Genomic DNA, 24336 nt, shown 5'->3' with positions numbered 1-24336 from the left:
ATGCGAACCATCTTGCCTATGACTCTTGGTATGAAGATGTGTATGTTATCGTGGATGATGTGTAATTTTTGGTTCGTACTTACTTTTGCTTTAGGATTTTTGTAAGGGCGTCTCTGAGCCCACTGTAAAGATAGGTGTTAGTAATTTTTTGTTGTAATTAAAAAATTGTTTTGTTGATTCGGTGGCAATCTTTGTTATATTTACGATATCCCAAGTATTTGTCGAACTATTAAGCCGATTTTTCTTCGAGTGATGTCAAATTCATATTTGTCGATGGCTTTAGCCATTGGGATGTTAATTTCGAGCTGGCGTCAAAGTAGTTGTCGACTCCCCCTTTTTCTATGGGTTGAAATCGGGTATACGACATTTGGGAGGACAACTCTATTCCCTTTCGAGAATTGGGTTTAGAAGTTGAAGAGTCGCCATCTAATGATTATAGTGCATTAGGACACTTTAAGAAAGAATTGAGATGAATAACCAGAGGTTGGGTAAGGGCTAGAAATTATCTCGAGGGAAAGGTGTTTGGCACCCCTCAAGATCCACTGGTGTGGTTTCCGACCATGCTACAATTGTGACTTTAAGCAGACAAGTAGAAAAGAAAAGGATTTTTCACATAGTTTTGCAAATAAGTTTAAGAGTTGAAGGAGTAGAGAGTTTGGAAAATTAATTTAAAAGAAAACTTAAAAATTAACAAGTAAAGGGGAGAGGGGTCCTAGGTTTACAAATAATATGGATCACATTAATGCAATATCCAGCAATCACTCCTCAGAAGAGGGGTCGCACGTGATATTAGCACACCGGTCATCATATCTATATTCTACCCATCCCACCCCGTTAAGGTATTAAAGCGCGGAAAGTTTCGTTACTTATTGCATGCTAGTACCCGTCCCAATCCTATCAGTCCCGAAGGCATTTAGGACTACTAATCCTAAAGGGAAAGGGATTTGGGGCCTTTTGAGAGCTTTCAAAGGACAAAACACTAGGCGTCAATCAAAACACATAATGCAAGTAAAAGGGGAAGCAAATAAGCAAGTAAGGCTCAAGTAAACCTCCTTAAGTCAGATAAGCCATACAGTTTAGCATGTCTTGCATGTACTGGTTTAGTCTTTAAAATTAAAGCGATAAGCGGATTGGTTCAACACATACTTTTAGACAGGAAGTCCGCATTAGGCTCGCTCGAATGCAGTTCTTAAGGACTAGTCTACTTTCAGCTATGTGTTGGATAGAACTAACGATTTTGAAAAGCGAACTGGTTATGAAGAGTTACCAGTTTTTTTATCAGAGTGAAAGGAGTTTCAGAAAAAGAATGTACTATTTTGAAAAAGATTTAAAAGAAAAGAAAGGAGCTTCAGAAGACATGCAGACTAGTTGAAAACAACTCACGAACCTTATCAGAAAAAAGTGAGTTTCAGAAAATGCCAGTTTGGTTTAGAAAATGTTTGTTAACTTACGAGGTTTAGAAAATCGCAGAAGACTGCCAGTTTTACCAAAGTATATATTAATTTAAACGGTTGGTGCCGTTTTGCACAAATGAGACAGTTCAGATTCGAAGTTCCTATAGGCATGCTTTCTATACGTTAACTGATTTTAACACTTTTAAACAAGAGTCTTACAAACATGGTATCTATATGCAACTTTGTTGTTAATCCTACAGTTTGCCTAATGGTATCATTATGTGCAGAAAATATAAACCCCTATGAGCATGGTATCTATATGCGTAGTTGCAGAAAGTTTAGAAGTTAATCCCTATAGACATGCTTTCTACGTGTAGAGTTGCACAGACCAGAAATTAAATCCTATAGGCATGGTTTCTACCCTTTGTGCATAAAAGTAACCCCATCCCTTTTTCACTAAATCCCCCATGAGTTTGTACAAATTATTATAAGCCAATAAAAATAAGACAGAAATTAAAAGTACATCAGAAATCACAGCTACGTCCGAGCAGCCCAATTCAGACTTAGTGTCTAACAATATGAGATTGAACCACTTCCGAGATCAAGATTTCCAAAGCCTTCTCTTATCTAGGGTGTTTCAGAGATCCAAGGAGTTTCAGGAACTCCAGGCAGTGCTTACACCCAGGATATTAATTAAAAAGAGTTACAGTGCAGTGTGGAAGAGCCAGCCCTCAGGTGTCCAAGTTCAGAGGGAGCTCATGGATCCCAAAGCAAGGCTCACAAGAGAGGAGCAGAACTTAGGTTCTAAGAATGAGTGTAAGTGCAAGAGAGGGGGTTGGGGAATGCCATGGCAGGCTGGTGGTCATGCCTAGCCACAAGGTAGGCTGGCACACCCTTGACCAAGCCTGTTCAACCAACAAATAAGAGCACAGACCTATTGAAGGTCAGACTATGGTCTGGGCAGTGATTAGGACACTGCCAGACCAAGGTCTCAAGCTCAAAATACATATAAGGGGGAAAAAGAATGGGAATTGAAAGAGTTTAGGACTCAGGGAGTCCAGTCCATATACATGAACAACAATGTCAAGGGTTGTCATGTTTTCTGAACCATAACTCAGCAGACAAAGGGTTTAGGGATGGGGATTCATATAGGAGCAGGAATAACAAGCTTGCAGAAAGCAGTTAAATAAACAAAGAAAAGACTGAAGCATAAACACATAAGAGAGGGGGCAGAATTTAAACAAAAAGAGACATACCAGTTGCAGAAAAGTAAGCACAAAGAAAAGCAGGATCCTTGCAGCCAAAACACAATCAGAGAAGAGAGCTTATGAGTTCAGAGAAAACTCGAATGCTTTTTTTATAAAAAACCTAAGTGTATTTGAGAGAAGAAGTGGTGACTTATGCCGTGTGTTCGAACTTGTTTTTTGAAAGAGAAGAGGTACAAGTATTTATAGTTTTGAAAACGAGTAGAGAATAAGGTGACAAATAAGGTTTCAACATAAACATGGAAATAAACACAGTCAGAATCAATTAACACAGGTATTCCCCTTTAATCAAGGGATTACTACTCAAACGGACACTAACAGGATTAATATAAGGAAAGAAGATCAATTTGTAAGCAGAATGATTTTTACCATAAAAGGAGCAGTAAAACCATATAGTAAGGGATTAAGTCTAAATACAGGAGTGTACTTATTTTGGAAAGGATCTGGCAAGGCCAAACAAAGAGAGAGAGAATCAATTAACCCTTAACGGGCGAGTAAAAAATCAGAATTTCATAAGGAAAAGTTTTGAAAATAAATCACAAAAGGACTCAGTATATAAATGAAGTGCACAAGTAATAGACATGTGAGGCCAAGCTATGGCAAGAAGAAACAACATACAGTAATAGCATAGAGCAAGCATTCATAGCATGATAGTCACGTAGGTCAGGTTTCAGTGATTTAGTAGTAGAGGAAAAGATCAGAAGCATGCGAAGAATCAAGTAAAAAAACCTTTCTGAAAACACAGTCGAGTTTGACAGATAGTCGGAACTCAGAACAAAGGAATCACATAAGGGAAACGAGATACTGAAGTAAAGGAATCAGACGGAGCGATTTCAAACAGGCGAGTTGCACAAACAAACTCAAGAACTCGAACAGACCCCAAAGAACTAGGGTTTTCGAAATCAGTAGAGTTTAGAGGCGATAAGCAAGTGAAACAAATAAACAGTCTCAGAATCTCAAATAAAACCCCAAAAAAATAGGGTTTTCAATACGAATCTGGTGGAAACAAAGTAAATCAAATAAATAAACTCAGAAACTCAAACAAATCTCCAAAAATTAGGTTTTCAACACTAGTCGAACTTAGAGATGATAAGCAGATAAATCGAACAAAACATTACAAATAGACTCAGAAACCCTAGTTTGAAATCAAAATATTTGGAAAAGGAAATTTGGGGAAAACGCATAAAACATCAAATATGGCCACAGATCAAGCACAGATCTAAACAAATAAACGAAAAAGAACCTCGAATAGGCTAGGGTTTCTGAGAACCCTAGAAATGAGAAAGGCTTGGAAGAAACAAGACCAGATCTGGGGTCGATAAGGTCGGAATCAGGCTCAGGAGGCTAAGACACGTCGGAGATGGCTGAAAACCTCGAATCGACTAAGGTCTGGGCAAAGACCCTTGAAGTCTGGCCTTGAAACTTCAGGTATCAAGCACGTGAGAGTAGTAGGAGGTGAGTATAGGTCGTCCATGGTCAGAACAACCATGGATTCCGGTGGATTTAGGGTTGGAATTGGGATACAAATTGGGCTGTAATTGAAATGTAATTGGGGCTAAATTTTAAATAGCCATTTTCCCATTTTATTTTATAAAAAATAGTAAAAGGTTTTTTCTGAAACCAATTGAAGGTACTAAATTAATAAATAATATACAAATATTAAATTAAAAATGCTGGAAGTAATTTTATAATTATAAAATGTTGTAAATCATAAAATAGGCTATAATTGCAATTACATACAATTTAGCTTTAAAAATGCCAAATAAATTTGTAAAATATGCAAAAATTACCTTAATTATATTTTGATATAAATATGGGAATAAAATAAATTATTCACCAAAATTGATGATTTTGGGAATAATTATGGATTTTGTACTGCTAAAATAGACAATAAATTGATTTTAAAAATCTTTAAGAATTAGGAAAAATATCAAAACTCTTGGGGCATGCTTATATATGCATATAATGCTATTTTGAAAGTATTTTGTATAGAAATATATAGGTAAAAATTGGGTATCAACAGTAGTATCCCGTCGTAGCTTGAGTGAAGTCGAACTTATACTTTTGTCGATGGCCTTAGCCATTGTGATGTTACTTTCGAGCTGGCGTCAAAGTAGTATCCCGTCGTAGTTCGAGTGAAGTTGAACTTATACTTTTGTTGATGGCCTTAGCCATTGGGATGTTACTTTCGAGCTGGCGTTGTAGTAGTATCCCATCATAGTTCGAGTGAAGTCGAACTTATACTTCTGTCGATGGCCTTAGCCATTGGGATGTTACTTTCGAGCTGGTGTCGAAGTAGTATTCCGTCGTAGTTCGAGTGAAGTCAAACTTATACTTTTGTCGATGTCCTTAGCCATTGGGATGTTACTTTCGAGCTGGCATCGTAGTAGTATCCCATCGTAGTTCGAGTGAAGTCGAACTTATACTTCTGTCGATGGCCTTAGCCATTGGGATGTTACTTTCGAGCTGGCATCGAAGTAGTATTCCGTCGCAGTTTGAGTGAAGTCAAACTTACACTTTTGTCGATGTCCTTAGCCATTGGGATGTTACTTTCGAGCTGACGTCGAAGCAGTATCCCGTTGTAGTTTGAGTAAAGTCGAAATTATACTTTTGTCGATGGCCTTAGCCATTGGGATGTTACTTTCGAGCTGGCATCGACGAAGTATCCCGTCGTAAGAGTGGCACTCTATTTCATTTGTTGGGAGTATCATGGATGCTAGTTTCATTCATACATTGGAGATTTGATTATATTCCTGTAGGAAATACATGTTGACTTTGTACATATAATGGAGATTTGGCTATCTATGCCCAGTCCCTTCATTACTCGTCCTGGAGATCACGTTGACGGGCGGGGTAATGAACAACACCTCGAACCTCGAGACGTCTCCCTTGCCGCCTCATTAAAAACCTCATTGAGAAAACCCAATTAGGACAAAACCCGGATGAGGGAAAAAAAGTACAACTTAGGCGACGCCTCTTTTCAAAAGTGGAAGTATTTGAGATGGGCGACGTTCCTAATGTTTTGGAGTATTTTTCCTTCCATTGTCTCTAACTGGAATGCTCATTTATTTGTTGCTGCCGTGATTTTGTATGGCTTGTCCCAGTTTGTTTCCAGTTTTCCCTCATTACGGTCTTTCGCTGCTTGTGTTTTAGCCTTGAGAACGTAGTCTCCGACCTTGAGTGGTCATACTTTGGCCTTCTTGTTATAGTACCTTTCCGCTTGTTGCTTTTGGGCTACCATTCTTACGTGAGCCATATCTCTTCGTTCTTCGACTTCATCCAGGTCTTGTAGCCTACTTTCGTCGTTACTTAGTCCTCTTTTGTTGGAGTATCTCAAGCTAGGTTCTCCAACTTCAACGGGTATAACCGCGTCAGTCCAGTAGAATAGTGAATATGGCATCACGCCTGAGCTAGTTTTTGGCGTGGTGCGGTATGCCCATAGTACTTCTGGCAGCATTCAGGCCATAGCCCCTTGGCGTCCTCGAGCTTATTTTTCAATATATTCAATATCATTTTATTAGAGGATTCGGCTTGGCCGTTGCCGACGGGATGGTATGGTGTAGAGAGTATTCGCTTGATGTGCCATTTTTCAAAAAATTCGGTTGTCTTCTTTCCGACGAACTGAGGTCCGTTGTCATAGCTGATTTATTTGGGAATGCTGAAGCGACATGTTATATTTTTTCATATGAACGCAATAACTTCTTTCTCACGTATTTGTATGTATGCACCTGCTTCCACCCAATTAGAAAAATAGTCACTTAAAACCAAAAAGGAAGCGTACCTTACCTCATCCTGCTGGGAGGGGTCCGACAATATCCATCCCCCACTTTATGAATGGCCATGGCGAAGGGACGGAATGTAGGAGTTCTCTTGCTTGGTATATCATAGGGGCGTATTTTTGCCACTGTTCACATTTCCTGATGTAATCTATGGTTTCTTTTTTCATGGTAGGCCAGTAGTATCCTGCACGGATGAGGCATCTGACGAGGGCACAGTTTCCCGAATGGGCACCGCAGTTCCCCTCGTGTACTTCTTCTAGTACCAGCCTTGTTTTATTTGGCCTAAGACATTTGACCGGGGGCCACCGAACGTCCTTTTGTAAAGATCATAGTTTACGAGGCTGTATCTAGCCGCTTGTATTCGAGATTTTTGGCTTCTTTCTTATCTTGTGGGAGCGTCCCTTCCCGCAAATATGTTATGATACGGTTGCGCTAGTCCCAAGTTAGGTTTATAGAATGTACCTCGACCTGGTCTATTGAGAAATGTATAAGGGTGACCACATTTTCCTTGTTGATATTTCTGGTGGCTGCTGCTAGCTTGGCGAGACCATCCACTTCGATATTCTGCACCCTAGGTATCTGGTCGAGGCGGCATTCGTTGAATTCTGGTAGTAGTTTGTGAATTTCTGACTGTTACTTTTGTAGTCTCTGTTCTTTGATTTGGAAAGTCCCAGTGACTTGGTTCACCACGAGTTGAGAGTCGCAATGGAGGACGAGTCGTCGAGCGCCATATTTGAGGGCTAATTTCAATCCTGTAATCATATATTCATACTCGGCCTCGTTGTTAGTCATCTCGGGGCACCATATGGACTGCAAATTACTTCACCCGAACTTTGAGGATGAGTACCAGTCCCGATCCCGATGCATTAGATGCGTCGTTAGTGTAGAGGACCCAGAGGTCGGAATGTGCGGAAGCGCGGATCACCTCCTGCTCTACTTCAGGCAATACTTCCGTGCTGAAATCGGTGAGCACTTGCAACTTTATAGCAGTTCGCGGTTGATATGTTATGTCATGCTCGCTTAATTCTATAGCCCATTTGGCTAACCTACTCGATAGTTCGGGTTTGTATAGGATGCCCTTGGGGGGAAGGTCGTCACCACCTTTATGGGGTGACAATGAAAATATAGTCTAAGCTTTCGTGAAGCTACGACTAATGCCAGAGCTAGTTTCTCAAGGTGGGGGTACCTTGTTTTGGCATCAATTAAGGTTATGTGATATAATAAATTGGAGATTGCGTATCTTTGATTTCGCGGACCAAAACTGCACTTACCGCGACTTCAGAGACTGCTAGGTATACCAGGACGCATTCGCTCGGGTCTAACTTGATGAGTAGTGGCGACGAGGACAGGTACGCTTTCAGTTTTCTTAAGGCGTCAACGCATTCTGAATTCCACTATAGCCCGTGATCCTTCCTTAGTATATTGAAAATTTTATGGCATCTGTCTGATGATCGTAAGATGAACCTCGATAGGGCGACTATTCGTCTTGTCAATTTCTGTACCTATTTTTTGCTGGTTAATGTCTCTGGTATTCCTTCGATGGCCTTGATCTGATCCGGGTTGACCTCGATACCCCTTTGCGTCACCAAAAAACCAAGGAACTTTCTTGAGGTTACGCCAAAGGCGCATTTATCGGGATTCAGTTTCATTCCGTATCGCCTCAATATTTCGAAGGTTTCCTTTAGATGACTAATGTGATCCTCCTTCCTTTTCGACTTTACTAGCATGTCGTCGATGTAGACCTCCATAGTCTTTCCGAGTTGTTCTTTGAACATTTTAGTGACTAACCTTTGATACGTCGCCCCTACGTTCTTGATTCCGAATGGCATGACTCTGTAGCAGTACGTTCATTGGTGAGTGATGAAAGTGGTATTTCCTTGGTCTTCTTATGCCTTTAGAATTTGGCTGTAACCAGAATAGACGTCTAAGAAGCTTAATAGTTCGTGCCCCGCCGTTGCATCGATGAGCTGGTCGATATGTGGTAACAGAAAGGAATCTTTTAGGCATTCTTTGTTCATGTCGGTAAAGTCGACACACATTCGCCACCTCCCGTTCTTGTTTTTTACCATGACCACATTGGTGACCCACTGAGGATACTTTGATTCTCGGACGGAACATTAACGAGCAACTTATCAACTTTTTCGCTAACTGCATCGTTAATTGCGGCATTGAACTTTCTCCTCATTTGCCGCACTGGCGGGTAAAGAGGGTTGACATTCAACCTATGTGTTGCGATGCCCCTTGGGATTCCCGGCATATCTGAATGGGAAAAGGCAAACAAATTGGCATTGTTAGTTAAGAACTCATGGAACTTACCTGGTTCTGAGAGGTTGTGTCCGATATAAGTTTTTTTGTGCTGTCGGTGTTGTCCAATTGAACTGGGTCGAGGTCTTCTACGGTTGACTTGCAGGCTTCTACGACATCTGGGTCTTTGATAGCCTCTATTTGTATGTCGGGTTTGGTTCCCGATATGGCTGATTGCTATGCTTCCGCACTTGCCCCTTTAGTTGTTGGGTGTGTGTGCAATATTGGGCGATTTGGTAGCATTCTTGGGCGGTGCGTTGCTCGCCTCAGATGCTGAATATTCCCCATAGGGTAGGAAATTTGATTACTTGATAGAAACTTGACGGGATGGCTCGCATGGCGTGTATCCATGGACGCCCTATGATAGCGTTGTAGGCTCTTTCCTGGTTCATGACGTGAAATGTCGTTTCCAAAGTGACTCCTCCTGCCAGAATAAGCATCACTATCTCTCTAGAGGTTCATTCCACTACATTATTAAAACCCGTTAGTGTTATGTAGCGCGGTACTATCTTATCCTCGAGTCTCATCTGTATGAGGACTCATGGGTGAATAATACACACGTCGCTTCCGTCATCCACCATTATTCTTTTTACATCGGTATTTGTGATACGTAAAGTTATAACCAAAACATCATAGTGAGGGAAAGACAAATTGTTGGTATCTGACTTATCGAAGATGATACTATCTTCGAGGTCATCGCACCGTTTGTAAGCGACTATCCGCTTGAGCTTATGTGTGGTGGTGAGTTTCACATGGCTGATTACCGTATCATCGCCGCCGCCAATGATCATTTGTATGGTACGAGCTGGTGAAGGTGGTTTTGGGGGTCCTTGAGGTTGATCACATCCACGAGCGAAGTTAACTCGTCCTCGATCGTTCAGCAATTCTTTCAGGTGTCCCTAGTTTAGCATTCTTACCACTTCCTATCGCATACCTATGCAGTATTTGGTCTTGTGTCCCCTTTCCTGGTAGAATTCACAAAGAACATTCGATCTTCGGGTGCTCGGATCTGACTTCATCTTTTGCGGCTACTGCACCTTTGTGCCGAGCTTTTCTAGTGCATACACTATTTCTGAAAGAGAAACGCAAAAGTTATAGCAGATAATAGTAGAGGCATACCTCTTTCGTTTCGGTGTGGCACGATGTGTCAAGGCGTGACGTCTGCTTGTCGTGGAGGAGGTGGGATGGATGTCCGGACGTAGGGCTGATGCCTTTCTTGATTGAAACGGGATAGTTGATTCCTTCGACCATCGTTACGGCGATCTCTCCTTGTTTTGGTTTGGACCGATGTTAGCCGTTGGATCAGACCATTTAGGTCATCCTCTTTGCCCTTACTTCGGCACAATAGGCATTATGGATTTCTTCCCACGTGGTGGGAGGGTACTTCATGAGTCTACTTAGCAGCAGTTTTTTGGTTGCTTTCGACCCGTTTCTATTTAACCCATTTTGGAAGGCTGCTATCGTCATCCCTTCTGATACGTTCGGTAGGCTCATTCTTACCCTATTGAATCGGGCTAGGAAATCCCGAAGTCCTTCGCCTGTCATCTTCCTAACGGCGACGATGTCATTTACCCTGGCTTCTGCCTTTTTCACTTCCGCGTGAGCGGTGGCGAATTTATCTGCCATTTCTTCGAACGTTGATATTGACCGTGCCGGTAGTTGGGAATACCACGTCAGCGCTCCCCCTGTCAGGGTTTCTCCAAACTTTTTCAACAATACCGATGACACCTATTCTTTTGACAAATCGTTGCCTTTTACTGCCGCGACGTAGTGGATTATGTGATCTTCCGGGTCCGTGGTGCCATCATATATTTTCAACTATGGCGGCATTTTGAAGGCTTTTAGAATAGAGTGGGGAGTTGCCCTTTCACTATATGGTTGCTCGACGAATCGGCCTACGTCACATTTTGGTAGCAACTTCGGAGTGCCCGGTATTTTATCGACCCTTTCCTGATGCTCCTTCATCTGATCATGGAGCATTTTGTTCTCGTTTTCCATTTCTTCCATTTTCTTTAAGATAGCTGCAAGTGCATTGTTACCTGCATCAATGACAGTATAAGCGTTACTGTGCGTGCGTGACCTGTGCGTGGAGTTTCTGGCTCATCGGCGACAGTTGCTGTTTCTACGTGCATTGTGCCTCCAATATCCCTTTGAATGGGTTTGTCGAGTATGTTGCTCAAGGTGTTTGTCAACCACTCTTCTAATAAATAGCCTTTTCACAGCCGGTGGTGCTTCTCTTACTGCAGATGCTGAGGTTTCCCTCTCGTGCGAGACAGTCACGCTTTCGTGCGGGGGGGGGGGAGGGTGAGGTATCTCCCTCAGGTGTAGCGCTTGGCGTTGCATTTTTATTGTCTTCCCTGCCGGCTTCGTTGATGGAATCCAGAAGGTTGTTTGTGACACCTAATATTGCCTTTAATCTTGCTTCCCCCTTTCCTGCCATTGTTGGTCTTTGCGAGGCTAAGAAGAGGTGATTATCCCTTTCAAGGATCTAGATGAAACTAAAATCTCAGCTATAGAAATCCCCACAGACGGCGCCAAATTGTTTGATTCAAAAGATATTGAAACCTTTTTGAATAAATCAATCAAAGGGAATGAAGGGGTAAATTTTAGCTAAATATAATAAACTCTAGAACAAAAGGTATAAAAGATGAACACAATGAATAATATTTCTTGATCTTGCGAGAATGAGTGCTCGAACTTTCAGAATGCCAATCTTTTATGTAGAAAAGTATTACAGTCGGTGTTCTTTGCTAAACAGGTAAAAAAGCCCCCTTACAAGGTTGTTTTCCCGTTATATATAAGGGACAAACTCCTTCTGAACCCTAAAAGACATATCATAGGGAATATTCGAGAGAATTTTCCTAGTGCCCCATGTTGAGCCTACACTACTGTAAAAGTCATGCATCATTTGTTTGTTGTCTATCGTCCTTCATAGGACGTTGAGCTACGAAGATCTCGTCGTTTGTCGTATACGTCAATGGTCGTGGTCATCCAAATTTGTACCCATACATTATTCATGTCTGATTTTTATATTTACCAATCAAAAAAAGTTTGCTAATACCCGCTCTTTAAATAATTTTTAAAATTTTAATATGTTCTTAAATAAGAAAAATGATATTGTATAGTCGTTCTCAAAATAATAGGCAATATATATATATATATATATATATATATATATATATATATATATATATATATGCATATTCAATATATATATAAATTTTATACACTTTTTAGCTACCGAATGTAAATAGTTTCGATCGCGGGCTAAAAGTAATCTTTGTCGTTCTAAATGAGGGGAAGTGCACGGTTAGTCACTAATAACACATGTATTTACTTTAAAGCCACTGTTTAAAATATCTTTAGTATTTAGCCACTACTTTAATAAATTTTACCTGCCCGGACGAAAACACCCTTCTGCTCATAAAGTTAAGGACCAAGTGTCCTTAACTTTTGAACTTGTAACTCTAAGTTCAGGACTACATGTCCTTAACTTTTGAACTTGGAACTCGAAGTTCAGGACTACCTGTCCTTAATTTTTGTGCTTGTAACTCTAATTTAAGGACTACCTGTCCTTAACTTTTGAGCTTGTAACTCTAAGTTCAGGACCTATTGTCCTTAACTTTTGAGCTTGTTAGTCTAAGTTCAGGACCAAGTGTCCTTAACTTTTGAACTTGTAACAGTAAGTTCAGGGCCAAGTGTCCTTAACTTTTGAGCTTGTTAGTCTATGTTCAAGACCTATTGTCCTTAACTTTTGAGCTTGTTAATCTAAGTTTAGGACCTATTATCCTTAACTTTTGAGCTTGTTAGTCTAAGTTCAGGACTTCAGGACCTATTGTCCTTAACTTTTGAACTTGTAACTGTAAGTTCAGGACCTATTGTCCTTAACTTTTGAGCTTGTTAGTCTAAGAAAACAAGCAATGGAAAAACAAAATGAAACTAGGCTAACCAGTCAACAATGTCATCAATCCTCTCAGGCCAGTGACATGTCAAAAGAATAACAGTCCCACACAAAACATACATATCTACCTGTTCTGTGAAGCAACAAAGCTCACTATATGCAAACTTGACTTAATTAAGTGCAACGAAGCAATTTAAGGCATATCAGTGGAGAGCAATACATATCTCGTACGAAGTTTAGTAACTCTAAGTGTAAAAGGAAGCATATAGCGACATGTTCATCCAAGTTCAGACTTGAAATGGTAATAAAACTGTTCTATAAATTTGTCTTAATTAAATTCTTTTTAGATGGAAAAATTCAAAGAAACAAACTAATAAGCTCATGACGAAAAGTCAACCGCAGGATATCTATTTGAAATCTCAACAGACGGCGGCACAATTCTTCTCCCTAACACATGAAAGAGATAGAAGAAAAGGTAACACAATCTTTTTATATTAATTTTAATAGACCAGTGGTTATTATTGCTAAACATTAAAAATACTGAATAAAAAGTAAATAACACTTTAAAGAGTGACTACCCCACATAATTTTTACCAAACGGGGGTGCTCAAAGCAGATATCTAGTGCGATTCCGACGCGTTTTGGATCTGTCGTGGCCCATCACGAATTGGGATTAGCCCAATTAACGATCCTGATCCACCCAAACTCCTCCCATGCACCAATTTGACAATTCCTGAAATTACAGGGACGAAACAGCAAATGCAGGAGAATCTTTTTTCTTCTCGAACCCCCTTCACAGTCTTCAATATTGAAAACACCACCCCTACTTTTTCTCTTTCTTCTTCCCCTTTCCTTTCTCTCTCTAAAAAACCTAGCTATGGCTCTTCCTCATCACCATCTTCAACTACACAGTATTCAGCAACAACAACAACAGCAACAATCCAACTCTTTCAGGTAAATTCTTATCAATTTCAGCTTACCCATGTTAAAAATTTCCCCTTTCTTGTCTAAAAATCCTTTCTTTTTGCTGTTCTGATTATAATTTCTGATTTTTTTTGTAGAGATATATACAACAATATGGACGGTCAGATTTCAACCCCAGTTGCTTATTTCAATGGCTCAAATCTTCCCGAACAGTCTCAACACCCTCCCTATATTCCTGCTTGTATTTCTTCTCTTCCTAATTTTATTATTTTTCTTTAAGAAATGTTTTAGGGTTTTATCTAATTCTCTTTTCTTTTCCCTGTTTCTCATGTATTTGGGCAGTTCAAGTAGTGGGGTTAGCTCCAGGTCCAGCTGATGAAGGAGGGCTAGATTTGCAATGGAATTATGGGCTGGAACCAAAGAAAAGGAGACTCAAAGAGCAAGATTTTCTTGAAAACAATAACTCCCAGATATCTTCTGTTGATTTCTTGCAGCAGCGATCGGTGTCCACTGGGTTGGGCTTGTCTTTGGATAATGGACGTTTGGGTTCATGTGGTGACTCAGCATTTCTTGGGCTTGTGGGTGATGATATTGAGCGTGAGTTGCAGAGACAAGATGCTGACATTGATAAATACATCAAAGTTCAGGTTTTTATGACTACTGTGCCTTTTAAGTATCAAAATTAAGTTCTTTTCAGTGTATGTGTGTGTGTGTGTGTTTCTTGGCCTTACATTTATGGTTAGGAAATTTTACTATTTTACATTAAGCGTGCAGTGATTTGGGAATTGAGTAAGTATATCTGAAGAGTGTTATTGTTCCTGCTAAATGAGGCTGAGCTAGCGTACATGATTGCCCCTAGTTGTTACTGGAATTTCTCTTTAAAGCTTGAATTTTAACTAGGTCGGTTTTGAGTATTTTTGAAGCCGGAGTAGGACAAAGAATATTGCTAAATTAATCAATGTTCATCCTTGGTGTTATCCAGCCAGATTAGCTTTTGGAGATTTCTGTCTGGGAAAATGTATAGCATGTTGAAGTTGTAGGTATGGAAACTTTTTGACATTTGAGTATTTGCTTCTTTGTGAAAAAAATCAGCCAATTGGTTGTGTTTGTTAGGCCTTTTAGCTGAGGAGATTTGTTGTTGTCAATTTTTTGAGATAGTTTGAGAGGTAACAGAGCTGCATACATGAAACTTTTCCTGACCTGAATCATGTATAGGACTCGCATTTGAAGTGTAATTACATGTTTTTGTTCATACTGATAAGTAACCTAATGAATGTTACACTTGTGTGTGTTTAAGAATCTGTTAATCATTGGGTACGAAATAGAGGAGTTTTTATTTCTGCTCGTGTTCCAGATGTTGGCATCTTGAGTTTCTGTTCTTGATATTCTTATAAAAATAAAGTATCTGCTTTAGATATTCTAGCTGCTAGTTAAAATCTCTTTGGCATGAATCTGTCCAAATAGTTCACATAGTGGCATTTGTAACAATTATGAATGTTAATATTATCTTTGTTGTAAACATTCTGCTTGATTCTTTTTTTTTTATTTTATTTCAATTCAAAAGGGTGATCGTTTGAGGCAAGCTATCTTGGAGAAGGTTCAGGCTAATCAGCTTCAAACTATCACCTGTGTTGAAGAAAAGGTTATTCAGAAACTTCGAGAAAAAGAGGCAGAGGTTGAGGATATCAACAAGAAAAACATGGAGCTTGAATTGCGAATGGAACAGTTGGCTTTAGAAGCCAATGCTTGGCAACAGCGTGCCAAATACAATGAAAACCTGATTAACACGCTTAAGGTAAATCTGCAACACGTTTACGCACAAAGCAGAGATAGTAAAGAAGGCTGTGGTGACAGTGAGGTAGATGACACTGCATCGTGCTGTAATGGACGGGCCACAGATTTCCACTTGCTTTGCCGGGATAGCAATGAAATGAAGGAGTTGATGACTTGTAAGGTCTGTAGAGTCAATGAAGTTTGCATGCTATTGTTACCCTGTAAGCATCTCTGCCTGTGTAAAGAGTGTGAAAGTAAGCTTAGTCTTTGTCCCTTGTGTCAGTCCACCAAGTATATAGGCATGGAAGTTTACATATAGTTGGATATTCTGAATCTAATGTACATGCCTTGACCAACTTAATGTCCTTCGTCCTGGTCAGCTGACTCTTTGTATACACTTGAACCCACCTAAATATTCAGTGATCTCTCTATTAGGAATTCTTGATATTCTAATTGTCATTTAGGACTCATCTTGGATAAAATGGCAGTTTACTTTTGGGCTGATGTTACATTTCCTTCAGAAGATCCAGTATATATTGATGTCTGTATTGATTTGCCGGAAACTGTACTGCCATTGTGTAATGGCATTCTCGCTAAGCAACATTGTGTATTTTGTAGTATCTAGTTGGTGACTGGATTGCCATTATGGTATATAGCAGACAACTTACAGTAGTGAGGACAGGCCAAAGATTGTGTTACTTTAGAATTTTGGGGTCAGATAACCTATTTCCTTATGTATGGTCATGGGCAATACTTAATTTAGCACAAAGAATTCATCAAAGGTATTCTTGATTATAATTCTCTGGTGCCGCAGCTAAACTAGTTTTCACTTAAAGGAAGTCTAGGGAGTTCAAATAACTAGATCATGCTGAAGTGTCTTTAAAGGAAACCTTGTTTCTGCATGCTGTACTAGACCGTGTTTTTACTGAGGGTATCACAAGGACATTGTGAGTATGTTTCCTAATACATGCAATGCTCACTGAACTATTGATATATTTTATGCTGCATTACTGTGTGCCGGGCGTTTACCTGATCCGTTGAACCAGTTACATTTTTTCATTACTTTATTTAATCAGTTATATTCTTCAGACATCTTTAATACTTGTCTTTATCTCTGTCACTTGTTGTGTTTAAGACCTGTTCACCGAGCTATTTGAAATTAGTTCAGTTTAATCCTTCTTTATATCAAGCATAGAGTGGGTGATATCTCTATTATAGGTGTGTGCTTTATCTTTGTACTAAAATGTTATTAAGAATGAGGAAATTACTTGGTTATGTAAGATGTTTAGTTGATTGGTAGATTTTTCTCATTCTTTTTGCAATGTGTGCCAAGTGTGGATAATGGTTGGAAGCTTAATATAGTATGGGTGAGGAGTGAGATAAGGCATCTATGGCAGCTAAGTTGTGCTTAATGGAAGATGACCTTATCTGTCAATCATGGAACCATATTTATAGCCTGTTTGGCCAACCTGCAAACATAAACTTATTTTGAGAAAGTACTTTTGGTGAGAAGCATGTGTTTAGCTAATTAATCCGAAAAGCACTTCTGAGCAGCAATTAGTGTTTGGACAAGCTTTTAAAAATTGTTTCTTAGTGTATTTTTCTCAAAAGTGCTTTTAAAAAAAGTGTTTTTGGAGAGAAACTACTTTTTTCTGCTTCTCCAAAATTGCTTCTGCTTCTCCTCAAAAACACTTTTTTTTTCTTCCAAAAGCTTGGCCAAATACATCTAACTTTGGGAAAAAAAAGCACTTTTTTCCAAAAAGCAAGTGCTTCTAGGATGGGAGAAGCTTGGCCAAACAGGCTATTAGACTTTTATCAAAGAACCAGAAAATGAAACCATGTTTTAAAGTAATCTTTTAAGAATAAAATACTGATTTTGATGTCGAACCTATGTGAGTGAAATTTCATTATTGGCATAGCTGGTTACTGTGCATAGTAAAATGATGTAGAAGATTATTGTTTATCTGATCTAAATGCCACTGAAAATTTGGTCTCGATTAAGTCTAGCCTATCAACATTACCCTAAAGAACAGAAATGGTCTAATTGCTTCCACAGTTCCTGGAGTAGGTACTGTCTAGAAGATTGTGGGTGCCTGTTTCAGTTGTCATCTTTAGTCACTTAATTTGGAGGCTTCTCTATTACAGGCATCAAACCATTCGATTATTTATTTATTTTTTGGCACCCAAGGGTGTATCTTAGTTGTCAATGAAGTGGATTGAGAACCATCAGGTCTCAGGTTCAAATCCTAGCAGAGACAAAAATGCTAGGTGATTTCTTCCCATCTATCCAAGTCTTGGTGGATAGAGTTAGTTACCTAGTACCTGTTGCTGATGGGAGACAACAGGTACCCCGTGGAATTAGTCGAGGTGCACACAAGTTGGCCCGGACACTACGGTTATAAAAATCCCATTCAATCTTTGAACGTGGTCTATCATAGCAGAACTATAATTGCTGGTTCAAAGATAAATGAATCTCTCTATCACAATTTTACTCCATATTGTTTTTTCCAGTGGCAGTGGAAAGCTCTATAAATTGCTCATGAATTTTAGATTTGTCTCAAGAAATAGTTTTGTTTGATTTGTTATGTTCCTTGCCTCGGCTATGCTCTAGTGAAAAACTTGGTTATATACTTTGTACTCCACACAAAGTTCCTTTCTCTTCTTTCTCATGAGATGCTTTATTGCTGCGTATTCCTGAGATTTATCTAGGAGGTATGCTATTTGAGTTGGCATTAAGCCAATTTCTACAGCACCATTATCTTAGTTCAAACAGGCAATGGAGTTTAGTCAAATAATCTGTAGGATAAAAAGGAGATCTATTAGTGTTAGTCTTGTACTTTTTTGTTTGTTTAATATTACTACCTGTTGTTTCTTTCGTTTCGGCTTTCTTGCAATCTTCTTGTTATTACTGCTTGTTGCTGCTGCTTCTTTTTCCATCTTTCCTTGAGCAGAGTGTCTATTGGAAACATCCTCCCTACGTTCTCAAGGTAGGGGTTTGTGTACAGACTACTTTCCCTCCTCCCCCCCCTCTCCAGTCCCCAGTCCCCACCTGTGGGATTACACTAAGTTTGTTGTTGCTTGGAGTGACTATAGGATTGCAGGATTGAGTATGAGTTCTTTATCATGGTTAAATTATGAGTAGTTTATTAGCTGAGCAGGTGCTGCTGAGTAAATTTGCTATGAGCAATTGAATTAGTCTCAAAGAGGAGATTGACATGGAAGTTTAGCAGCTTAACCGCTTCATATGGTCCATAAAGATGTCAGGTCCTAGTCTTGACTCTTGAGCTAAAAAGAGGAGTTATACTGCAGCAAGTGCTTGGCAGGAATACAAGTGTTGCTCACCCAAGATGGCCTTCATATTATGCGTGCTTTGTCGTTGCAGGACATAGACTAAGGACGTGCTTATAATTGGTTGTTATTGTATATATGGAAGAAGTTCTTGAAGTAGTTCATTTGAGAAATCAACATCTTTTTAGGATGGTTTGAGGAACTGTATATACCCTTTGACAAGATAGCTCAAATGTGTCCCTCGGAATGAGGATAGCCTGCTGCTATAGTTTGGGAAGGAATAGTTTGCCATTTAAAACATTTACACATGAAAAGGGATGGTTGAAGTGAATGTTATAGCAACATTATGTGATTAAAAGATACCCTAACAAAGAGAGGAAGCATGTCTATTTTAGAGTATTGTCATAGAAATGTAGAAGTTAAGATAGAATATTGGTCGTTAAGATTGGACAAAACTAGAAATGATATAATTAGACAGAGGTAAAGACAACACATTTTGGTGGATAAAATTGGAGAAGGGACTATCTCAACACTCTGTGGTCTCAGCTGGAAAAAAAATTAGTCAGGTATAAAGACAACTCACTTAAGATAGATTTTTATGCTGCTTAACTTGTTTTTCATAGAACTAGTAGGATGAGATGCATATTGGTCTCTATGATTGCAGTATGCAACTTCTAGTTGGTGTTTTCTTCTTCAAGTTAGGTATGGTGAATACCAAATGGCCAAACTGCATAGTTCACTGGCTTTTATACCTTTCCGTTGTGGGACTTAATATGAGCCTCCTCTTTTAGCGAATCAACTGTTCTCGTTTCAACTAGTTGGTTTGTTGATTAAATTACTCTTAATTGGCCATTTACATGTGATACCCCTATATTGCTGGTGTACAAGATCATCAAGAGAGAGACGAGATCGACAAGTGACGAGTGATGAGTACGACCAGATTCAGATTGAGAGAAATTTTGATTAGGGATTTATGACTTGGGAGAGATGACTGGTCAACTTCTCACTCTCTGTTGTGGACTGAATTCAATTGATAATTAGAAATTAGGGATTTAACCATTTAGGGTATAGTACTTTATATACATATGAGTGTAAATATAAAAATTCTTAACGAGTTATCGGATATAAAAAAATTGAGTAATCTGTCCCAAACCGTTAAGCCGTTAACTATAAAATCTCAATCCGTTCATCAATCATTATCCCGATAACCCAATACCAATTAGCCAATATCGATTCGGTTAATGGTAACGGTTCGGTTTTACATAGCCCTAACTGCAGCAGCGCAGTTGTATGTGTTTGAGGGCAAAATCATGCTAACAAAATTTGCCTTTAACTGGTTGCCGAGGGGGTATGCACTTCATTTGTAAAATACTTAGAATTTCTGTTACTTACCGATCTACAACAACAAAAATTCAGTGAATTCTCGTAAGAGAGGTTTAAAGAGGGTGAGATGTATACAACCTTACCGCGTCACTGGAAGGCAGAGAGGTTGTTTCGGAAGACCCTCGGCTAAAAAACAGATAAAAAAAATAATGACAACAAATATAAACAATAACAAGATAAAAAGAGGACCGAAGCCAATGTAGCAATCAAACGGTAGTAATAGCAATCTAAGAATAAAGGGATAACAAATTAACACTAATGCTATCAAACTGAGAAAGACAAAGGGAAACACTCGATTACCTACTAACATTTTGCCGTAATCCTCGACCTCTACCCCCTCCTATCAAGAGTCATGTCCTCAGTAAGCTCTAATTGCGCTATATCCTGCCTAATCACCTCTACTCAAGACTTTTTTGGCCTACCTTTACCCCTCCTCAAACCCATCACAGTTAACCTCTCATACCTCCTAATGGGGCTTCTATGCTTCTACTCTTAACATGTCCGAACCATCTCAACCTCGCCTCCCGCATCTTCTCCTTCAAGGAGGCCACTCTCACTCCCACCTATTTAATTTTATATATTACTAGTGTTTATACTTTTTAAATATACTAGTATCTATAAACGTGCGTTGCACGTTAATAATGACATATGATGGTCTAAATATTTATTTATATAAAGGAACAATAAAATTTAATTAATGAGAGAAATTTTATATATAATACTACAACAATCATCTAAATACCGAAAAATATTGTTACATTAGCATAATAGAAAGGACATCATCGGAACTTACATAAATGATCAATTTTAGTCATGTTAAGTAGATAATTACGTATTGTAGTTTAAAGGTATCTAATGTGATGACATCTTACCGAACACTTCATTATAGACAGTGCTTTTTTTGTATATGTTTCCTTATAATACTTTGGTTATTTCCGCCATAATCAGAACTCATGTTGTCGATATTGATATCTCTGTTGAAAGTGCAACATATAGTTATTCGCATAAGAAAATATATTATGGTAAATATAGTCCAATATTTAGGATATTTGCCCTTGTGCTTTATTTATTATAACTACAAAACATAAACATACTGAAAATTATTTTTACACAAATTTAGAAGGATATTCTTTAGTTTCGGAAGACGAAAGTTAAATTCGGGGATAAACACATACTTAAGAGCACATTGATCAGTATCATAAGTTTTGCATGTATGACGTTATTGTCAAAACTTCTATATACCGTATGTGTACTATTACATAAGCTATTCAGCGGATCTAAGTTTGCAGTAGCATGACTGACATATTTTTCTTCAAAATCAACCTATATGCAATGAAAGATCAATTTTAACTTATATATATACATATTTTTCTTCAAAATCAACCTATATGCAATGAAAGATCAATTTTAACTTAGCATATATATATATGGTCACAGTAACATACTTAAGAAATAATGAACTTGACAACAAACATGTACGTTAGAAGACCATTTGGTATTAAAGTATTTAAATATTCTTCTTGGTAATAACTGTTGGTATCATCTTCTGGTGAGTCAAAACTAAAAAGTATTTTATTTTTACCATAAAACTTAGCAATCAACATTTTATTTAGTTGATCAACAAATTCATTCCTACTATCTAAGATAGCTCTTTAATTTCAATCATGTAATTCTCCTAAATTGCTTTTAAATCTAATAATGAAAATATTCTCCTTATTAAATGCACTATTACTATTGGGGTTTATAACCAAGTGTTCTAGAAGAACCAAATCATCTTTTATTGGATGTTCTTCTTCGTTTCCGACACGAAGCAAGAATTCACTGAATGTTGAATCTGTTCTTACTTTTATATTTCTTGTCATTTGAATATTTTTCATTTGAGGTCATAATATAACTAAGGCAAGCTAGCTTCTACGGTTTCTGATTTCGTCAATTTTTCGTACTTGACAGAAATCACCTCCCTAAAATTTTTTTTTAACTTGAAAATAATTTTACTCATATGAAGATTTTAAAAAGTAATCTAATTGGATTCTCTTGCTAAATAATTAATTAAATTTTTTGATTATTTGGTTTAAGATAAAGTATAATTTATTTTCTATTGATTTACATTCTTAATAATAGTTCATCTCATATTTGGGAATATTTAACCGTAATTATAATTTTATCCACGATAAATTTATTTTTAAAGAGTAAAAAGATCAATTTGACATTCCACATTTAGATCTTTATGTTTGCAAATCATTAGTAGTATTGACTCTTACCAATTATTTTTTCTCACACATTTATATTCTTAAAAATTTTCTTAGTTGTTCTTTAATAATTGGATATATTTTTCTACATTACACGAAAAATTAATAATAAAAAATTATTTGAGTAGAAAGCAGTTCAGATATAATATAATAATATACTATTACAGGGATTTTTTCTCAATTTCAACGCTCTATACAATCCTTTTAGCATTTCTTTTATTTTTTTTTGGTATTGAATATTATAGAGTGGTAATGTATTACCACCACTATGGAGGATTCTTATGAAATTTTATTTTTATTAAACCTTCCTTCATATTTTTAATAAGAATCCAATAGATAAGATTGTATTAATTTTAAAATCTTAAATATTACAAAAATTACATAGAAGTTATTATAGTTCAAAAAAATAAGTTATTACAACTATGTCATTTCCGTGTGAGTTCTTCTGTTTAATATTTTAGGGTTATTTTGCTCTATTCAAGTATTATATTTGTGCTTTTATAATAATATAAGCTCTTTTGTTTCTAAATAGATTTAGACAATATAATACGTTTTCAAATTAAATTAGCAATAGAAATGTTTAAGAACTATATCGTAAAAGTAATAGGATTACATGTCTAAATATATATCCATATCCCGAAAGTAATTATACTAATAGAAAATCTAACATGTTCCTAAATTTATTAGGTTTACATGCTAACATGTAGTATTATATATCTATACCCGAACATAATTACACTAGTGGGATTTCTAAAGATAATCATGTAGGATTCCTAACGTATCGTATTATGTCCTAATACTAATAGGATTACAAGGCTAATGTCTAGAATTCTGGCTATGTCCTTTTATTATGAGTTATTATACTTTAGATGATTGTATTATTATTATATATATAAATTTATCTCATTAATTAAATTTTATTGTTCATTCATATAAATAAATATTTAGACCATCACCCGTCATTATAAAAGTTGGAACCCCAAAAGTTAAAAGTTAAATTATTGAAATAACCTTATAAATAATTGCAATGTACCTTATTTAATTACAGCAACAACAACAACAATCCAGTATAATCCCACTTAGTGGGGTCTGGGGAAGGTAGTGTGTACGTAGACCTTACCTCTACCCTGGGGTAGAGAGGCTGTTTCCAAATAGACCCCCGGCATCTCCAAGAACTTCCCACCTTGCTCTTAAGGAGACTCGAACTCACAACCTCTTGGTTGGAAGTGGAGTTTGCTTATTATTTAATAATATTAAAATAAAAGAAAGTGACTTTTGGACATTTACTAAACGTCCTGTTAAGGGGATTCTTGAACTTTTCATAATAGTGTGCTGACATTGCGTAGTGTAAATTTGATTCTTTTATATATGAATAAATTTGATTCTATCATAAATTTGATTTTTTTAAATAAAAAGAATAAAATCTAATTCATAAAGGTAATCATGTAGAATTCCGAACGTATAGTATTATATCCTAACACTAATAGGATTACAAGGCTAATGTCTAGAATTCCGATTATATTCTTTTATTGTAAGTTATTATGTTTATATTTTTGTAATCCAACATTTTATTCATGCTTTTATAATAATATAGATAGATATAGGCTTTTATAATAATATAGATAGATATAGATAAAGTGTCTTGATCCAAGCAAGTTCCTCGTGAGTGATCTTTTTCAAGGTAAGAAATCGGTGGCTTTTACTGTGTATCCGTGGAATGGCAGCAAAGTAAGCTGTGCACCTTTATATTTCACTAATAAGTGGAGCAGACGTCAGAGAGTATGAAGTGATTAGACATTCAAAAAATATGCTCTTTGGATTGCCAATTTTACAGAGAATCAAAGACTCCTTTTGCTTTTTCAGCCGATTTAATCGGAGAAAAAGTCATCTTCTATGCATTACCTGCTTATTATTACCATTTCAGAGGACTAGTAAGCTTTTAAATATTCCTTCCTTTTATTTCGTGAGGTTAAAACTTGGAGGGGAAGTAAGTGGAGAATGCAGATAGTCATATGTTAAACAGTGGGTAAACAAAGAGAAATGAGAATGATGATGGATTGGGCACTGTCCTATAAT

At 37.5% G+C, this 24336-nt stretch overlaps 1 protein-coding gene across 1 annotated transcript; it reads left to right on the top strand.

Annotated features, from left to right (window-relative positions):
- The first annotated feature begins 13414 nt into the window (after positions 1 to 13414).
- Positions 13415 to 15841, top strand: LOC107793394 (putative BOI-related E3 ubiquitin-protein ligase 2). Its single transcript, XM_016615737.2, has 4 exons — positions 13415 to 13597; positions 13705 to 13808; positions 13910 to 14214; positions 15132 to 15841. Exons 1-4 carry the CDS (start codon positions 13521 to 13523, stop codon positions 15657 to 15659), a joined length of 1014 nt encoding a protein of 337 aa, XP_016471223.1. The 5' UTR covers positions 13415 to 13520; the 3' UTR covers positions 15660 to 15841.
- Positions 15842 to 24336: the final 8495 nt, after the last annotated feature.

The sequence above is a fragment of the Nicotiana tabacum genome, chromosome 16, assembly GCF_000715075.1.
Source record: "Nicotiana tabacum cultivar K326 chromosome 16, ASM71507v2, whole genome shotgun sequence".
NCBI classification, from domain to species: domain Eukaryota; kingdom Viridiplantae; phylum Streptophyta; class Magnoliopsida; order Solanales; family Solanaceae; genus Nicotiana; species Nicotiana tabacum.
Note: the sequence above shows the minus strand (reverse complement) of the source record. Positions and strands in the feature narration are given on the sequence as shown.